This window comes from Triticum aestivum, chromosome 3A (genome assembly GCF_018294505.1).
Source record: "Triticum aestivum cultivar Chinese Spring chromosome 3A, IWGSC CS RefSeq v2.1, whole genome shotgun sequence".
NCBI classification, from domain to species: domain Eukaryota; kingdom Viridiplantae; phylum Streptophyta; class Magnoliopsida; order Poales; family Poaceae; genus Triticum; species Triticum aestivum.
Window position 1 is genome coordinate 403,840,550 of NC_057800.1, and position 6,743 is coordinate 403,847,292.

Genomic DNA, 6,743 nt, shown 5'->3' on the forward strand with positions numbered 1-6,743 from the left:
GCGTTGTGCTAATGCTTCCGCATTCGTTCTACGAGGGTATGTGGACACACTCTTCCCTTTCGTTGCTATGCATCACCATGATCCTGTGTGTGCGTAGGAAATTTTTGAAATTACTATGTTCCCCAACAAAACTACCTTATATGTGTTGCAGGGAAACAATGGGAAGCACTGAGGTTTACAAGATGGTACTAACTATTATACCTTGCCTTTTTGTATTCCTTTGCCCATTTCCAATATAGAGAAGATATTTATGTACATCCTTGTTTTCAGGCTTCACTGATGATTACCTCTCAAACCACCTCTCTGGTCAGGAGGTGAGGAAAGTTTTCATACAACACCCACGGTTCAATATTGAAGTGTTCCTGAAGAGGTCGAAGGATGGACGGTCAATCATCCACAGGCACTGGCCTAAAGTTGCAAAGACCTTCAACATGAATGAAGGCTCAATATTCGCCTCCGCTTCAGTAGTTTTCTAGATGAGATACATCTCTCTATGTACCGTCTAAGATGCTAATTTCTAAAGGTTCTAGATGTTGCATGTGAAACTTGCTGCTGGTGCAGTTGTGTAATGGGGTAGCTGTGTGCTGAAGCTATATCATGTTATACTCTGATGTATTTCAATTATGAAATCCTGCTTCCTTAATATGGAAATGGGATATATTATGTGCTTAATATGAATGTCAATTAGATTAGTAAATAGATTATTAATAATAGGGTAATTAGCCCGCTAATTGGCCAATTAGCTTGCTAATTGGGTTTTCCTGTTGCAAACGGTTAATGAGAAACCACCGTGGGCGATGACCTCAGGCAACGCACACAGTTTCTAGGAATAAACCATGTTGGATCAATGAACAATCACACACGACATTCTCTTCAAAATTGTTTGCGTTACGCCACCTTGCATAAACGTTTTTCTTGGAGCGACTGTGTGGGATGTACATACGTGCGACCGGAAACAATTTCGCCGTATAATTATATTTTTTTAGCTATACTGTACGTATTTCCGTACTTGCACGCTCGCCGGTCGCACACGACCTCATTTTGCGGAACGTGTGTGCCAGGAGGGCATATCCCCGACGGTTTCTGGGTCGTGTGGGAAGAACCCCCCTATCGCCCACACTCACTTGGCGACTGTTCCAGATGCCGTCGCGGAAAGGGGTTTTAAACCATTTGTTTAGGACCGACGCCCCAGTGAATAGCAGGACCCAGGGGCGAAGCTACGTATAGCTACCCGGTGTCACTGGCACCGGGTGCAATTTGCACGCACTTATTAGCTTAGTGTGTAGGCCATTCAATTGTTTGATATGTAGGCATGTGTTCTTCTATATGGACACCGGGTAATTTTAAGTCTGGATCCGCCCCTGGCAGGACCTGGATGCCCACGATGACTCCCACATATTCAACGAAGATCTTTATCGGTTTGAACCATGATGTCAATGATTCAAATAATCCCGTATACAATTTCCTCTGTCTCGCGATATTTTACTTGTCCGAGATTCGATCATCGATATCGCCATACCTAGTTCAAACTCGTTACCGACAAGTCTCTTTACTCGTTCCGTAATATAAGACCCCCGTGACTAAACACATTAGTCACATGCTTGCAAGCTACTTACAGTGTATTATCTAGAGGGCCCGGAGATATCTCTCTGTCACATGGAGTGATAAATTCGAGTCTCGATCCATGCAACCCAACAAATACTTTTCGAGATACCTAAAGAACACTTTTATGATCACCCAGTTATGAAGTGACGTTTGATACCCATAAAGTATTCTTCTGATATTAGAGAGTTACACGATCGCATGGTCTAAGGAATATGTACTTGACAATAAGAAAGCTAAGGCAAAGTGAACTTAGTGACACGATCAGATGCTAAGCTTAAGATTGGGTCTGTCCATCACATCATTCTCCTAATGATGTGATTCCGTTATTAACTGACAACTCATGTCTATGTTTAGGAAACCTTAACCATCTTTAATCAACGAGCTAGTCTAGTAGAGGCTCATTAGGGACATGGTGTTTGTTTATGTATCCACACATGTATTTGAGTTTCCGCTTAATACAATTATAGCACAAAGAATAAACATTTATTGGGGAAATATGATAATAGCAACTTTATTATTATCTCCAGGGTATATTTCCAACACGTGCTGCCTGCAATGACATAGTTAGATTTATCGCAAGTTTGCATGCATTCTAGTTTGCTTAGTTTCATATCCACTTAGATGTTCCTCTATCGCTTACCCCATTGGAGTTAACTATGTAGTGTTACTTAATTGTTTCTGTAAGCCATTTACCTATGTTGTTAGATTCCTGTTGAGTTTCTGTCTAGCTATTTTTTCACTGTGCATCTTCAAGATAATTTATTCCATTGAAGAAATCTTCTATTCAACCCCCTCTAATCGATTTTGACCCTATAGTTCTGCAATTTCGTCCATGTTGCGACGATGTATTGCTGGCGATGACGGCGACAACGATGCAGGCGAACCTGACGGTCCTGTAGTTATGAGAGGTGGAGGACGACTGTTTGTTGGGGTCACTGCGATGTGAAGAGTGGAACGAAGGGAACCACTGCTCTGCTGTTGTGTTGACCAATTTAACGACATATGTGACCAATCAAACAACTGCCAAGCCAGAAATCAATAGGATGGCACATAATGCTCATCAAATTTTGACAAGTGTAGATTTTTTTATTTTGAGAAGATTTTGATGAGTTTAGATATGACATACTCTCCTGTCTCAAAATAAATGTCTTAATCTTAGTATAACTTTGTATTAAAGTTAGTATAAGATTGAGACACTTATTTTGGAACAAAGTTGAGACATTTATTTTTAGACGGATGAAGTAGTATGTTAGAGTTGCTTTTTTTAGGGAACAGTTGCTTTAAACGTCGTCGTGTGATCCAAACACACCCTAACTGGCCCGGTTGTCAGCGTGACCCCTTCTCATCCCATCTTTCTTCTTCAAACCCCCCACGGCCCCGAGCATTTTGGATCTTCCCTTCCCCGCAACCGAACCCAAACCCCGACCAAACCCCTCGACCTCACTCACCTCCTCGCCTAGGGTTAGGGTTTCAACTCCACCGGCTCTCTCCCGCTCCAATTCGAACGAATCCTCCCGCATGGCCGCCGGCGTCCTGGTGGACTTCCCCTCCATGGGGTCCGCCTGCTTCTTCCCCAGCCTCGAGTCCCTCCTCCGCGACTCCACGTCCCGCTTCCTCGCCGCCGTCTCCGCCGCCCCCGACCCGGACCTCACCAACTTCCGCTCCCTCTTCTCCCGTGTCCTCACCACCTACCCGGACCCTCCCCTCGAGGCCGTCTGGTTCTTCTCCGCGCTCACCTTCCACGACGCCCCCGACGACCTCCGCTCCATTCTCCACCTCCTCTCCGCCTTCACCGCCTCCTCCCCTGCCGCCGCCAAGCCCCTTGCGCTCCTCGCCCCCGTCGTCTCCGAACTCTTCCACTCCGCCAAGCCCCGCAGGGAGATTGAGGCGCTCGTCGAGGCTGTCCTCAGCTACATCAGTATTTGCAGCAGCCGCCCCGCTGGCGGCGAGGTCAACGCCGACGCTGGGAGGCTCTTGCCAGGTTTCGGGGAGCTGGTCAAGGTGTGGAGCGTGCGCAACTCGAGGGACAGATGCCCGTTCCAGGTCCTTTTCCCGCTAGTCGGGGACGAGGCCAGGCGGGAGCTCATGAAGGACGGCTGCAGCGTCACTTTCCTCGCCGGTGTGGTGGTGGCGGAGGCCTTCCTGCTCAGGCTCTGCCTCAAGGTGCAGGGTGTGGCTGGGGTGCCACGTTCTGAGCTGCAGAAGGAGCTAAGGATCTGGGCGGTTAGCTCTATCTCGGTCTTCCAGAACCAGCAATTCTTCGGTGAGTCGATGCTGGCCATGCCCTTATTGTTCCTTGTAGCTTCATGTTTAGTGACTCCACCGGGATGACCATTTTGCTGATGGATTTTGCAGGAGTCCTGCTGAACATGCTTGTAAACCCTCCGCTGCCTGTTTATTCACTACTGGTATGTGTTCCTTTTCAGAGTATGTATCACGTCGTTGCAGGGAACATAAATACCTAGGAATAGCCATGAGCAAATAGGCTCATCCCTTAAATTAAGGAATACGAGGGCTGCTTAGGCGTTGCCATTATCTGTTGTATTAGTTAGCTAATTGCCATACATTACCTTTCATGAGATATGAACTGTGCAACTTGTTCCTTTGTACTCCCTCCGTTTGGAATTACTTGTCGCAGAAATGGATGTATCTAGACATATTTTAGTTCTAGATACATCCATATCCAAGACAAGTAATTCCGAACGGAGGGAGTACTTCTATTGTGCTTGGACTCAGGGGTCTTTCTTGTGGAAACTAGAGAGGAGAACAGTACTAGGACAGTAGGACTACTGTATTTCACGTTGTATCCACCAGGAGCCTTACTTGGGATGGAATTTGCATACCATCTTTGCAATGTGAACTGGATGAAGTCTGATCTGTGGTGATCTTTTGCCCTTCTATTTGAACCATCATCACTATATGTATGTGTATGCTGTGTAGTGTGAACCTTGCTATTCCAGTCACAAAATGCTCAATTGCTACCATGTTTACTTATTTTAGACCACAAACTGTTGTGCAGGCCGTGCTAGTCCCTTGCTAATGAATTAAGTTCGCCAGCATTTTCATTTGTTTGCAGATTTACTGAATTAAGTATAGAACAATACTTGTCTGTCTTTGTATAGTGACTCCTTCCTCAATTCTTTCCGTTTACTGTGCCAATATCGTTCATAAGAATGAACTAGTTGTTCGCCCCTGATGCAATTTGAGTTATGATGATGTCATTATTATTTTTTACGTATTATTGAAGTTGCAATTTGTTTTTTGGTGCATAACTCAGAGTGCTGATGATGAGATCTTGGTGAGAGATGTCCTTTATGATGCTTTGATCTTGGTGGATTATTCATTCCTCAATGGAGCTGAAGTTGATCAAGCTGATAGTTCCCTTTTGCCTATTTTTGTGTCAAGATTGGTTATAACTCTTGATGCCATCAATGATGCCAGGTGATAAATAGTTGTTAACTAAACTTGTCTGGTTGAAAGAAAATTTCTTCTAATTTCTTTATTCATGATAATAGGGCCAAAGGAGATCAAGGGAGAGCAATGTCGTTTATCAACGCCTTCTCAACTTCAAATATTCCCGTTTACCTGGCTAGGTGGGCTGCTCGTCAAGCTGGCATTGACCAACTCGGCAAACCAGTTGCTATCACACCTCAAGCTTTTCTGAGTATGTACATATTTGACATGATCCTGTCGATTTTAAGTAACAATAGGTGCTTGTTATTGTGTTGTATAGAGTCGGTGCTGAAGTTGTACATGGTTTCTTTTCACAGAGTGGCTTGTAGATCTCGAAGACAAGGGGCTCACAGTGTTTGGAGAGAACTGTTCAAGGATCAGGGAGAGGCTGATGCATGATGATGCCAAGAATGACTATCACTATCAGAGCAGGATGGGTCACTCAGACGCTGACCTTTTCTTCATTGACAAGCAGAGTCACCAGGAGGGTATGCACACAGAAGGTGGGGAGGATGAAGAAGCCGTGGAGATGGAGACAGCTGATAATGCTTTCATGGCTGCCGCTCAGTCCATGAAGGTGATGGCGAATGGCATAAGGAAAAGGAAGGATTGTGGAAATGAAGACGCAGCAGTTGTGAAGTTTGTGAAGTACAAGGCTGAAGACAGCTCGGTTAAGGATTACTTCTTGTCTGCTGCTACCAATGGCATGAGCAGTGGTAGCGAGGTGGAGAATCCACAGTCTGATGATGAGATGGAAGAAACAGCTTGATATGGGTAGAAGGAAATCACTCACTAATGCTTACTTGAGGAGAGTCGTTTTGAAGAGTTCACTGGACAAGTGCCTTTCTGGAGTCTGCAAGACTGTTGTTCTTTTGGTTTCTGCCTCAGCGCCTCTTAATGATGTCATGAAGTAGTAGTATCTCGTATGGTTCCTGCTCGATGATGACGATGAGTTGAAGCGGGTTCCTGCGGTCCGACTCCAGCAGGCCTACGGATATAGTAGTAACTGGTAGCTAACCTAACTTGGCGCGTAATGCCATGAGCTATATCATGTTCCTTGTTATATGCAATTAGAGACTTTCAACATGTAGATTTGCTTCCAAGACTTCTGTCATAGAAGAGTACCTTTCCTGTTATCCCACGGTACCTTCTTGAATTAATGAATCCACGGTACCTTCTTGAATTAACGAATCGTGGCTACCTTTTAGTTCATAAATTGCTATGGATGGATATTGTGCCTTGCGTTTATTTGTTGTATCAGAGCTAGCAAAAATCCAAGAGTACTTCTGTGGTGGTCTGAGAACATTTTTTGGTCGCCCAAAGACATGTCTTCGCATGTTATGCTTTTTTTTACGTGCTGTAATTTTATTTGTATATCTATCTACTGGGTGTTATTTCTAGTCCTCTTGGTTCAACATAGGCAGTTTCCTTTCTTTCTAAAAACAAAACAAAACTTTGCCTGTTGGGGTCTTTGTCGTGATCTAGTATCTTAATGTGAGATCTAGGTTTGAAGATCATGTCGTAAGGACCACAGTGGGTGAAAGTGGATTTTGATTTGGCCGATTCGTTTGAAATTAATGCAGTTTTGAAATACCAAAAATACTCCATCCGTCAGAAAAAACTTGTCGAACAAGCTTGGGACCAAGCTTTTACAAATGGAGAGAGTATCTTTGCATGGTGCTGAT

General features: G+C 44.5%; 1 protein-coding gene across 1 annotated transcript; it reads left to right on the top strand.

Moving 5' to 3' along the window:
• The first annotated feature begins 2,980 nt into the window (after positions 1-2,980).
• On the top strand, positions 2,981-6,245 carry LOC123061419 (uncharacterized). The gene is made up of 5 exons (XM_044484514.1): positions 2,981-3,868; positions 3,961-4,013; positions 4,883-5,046; positions 5,121-5,269; positions 5,376-6,245. The coding sequence occupies exons 1-5, from the start codon at positions 3,124-3,126 to the stop codon at positions 5,825-5,827; spliced, it is 1,563 nt and encodes a 520-aa protein (XP_044340449.1). The 5' UTR covers positions 2,981-3,123; the 3' UTR covers positions 5,828-6,245.
• The last annotated feature ends 498 nt before the right edge of the window (positions 6,246-6,743 follow it).

Bases quoted from the DNA above. Each gene is read 5' to 3' on its own strand.
- LOC123061419 (XM_044484514.1), top strand. From the start codon at position 3,124: ATGGCCGCCGGCGTCCTGGTGGACTTCCCCTCCATGGGGTCCGCCTGC. The intron at 4,014-4,882 runs GTATGTGTTCCT...TGCATAACTCAG, and splicing joins TGCCTGTTTATTCACTACTG to AGTGCTGATGATGAGATCTT. The intron at 5,270-5,375 runs GTATGTACATAT...TTCTTTTCACAG, and splicing joins CACACCTCAAGCTTTTCTGA to AGTGGCTTGTAGATCTCGAA.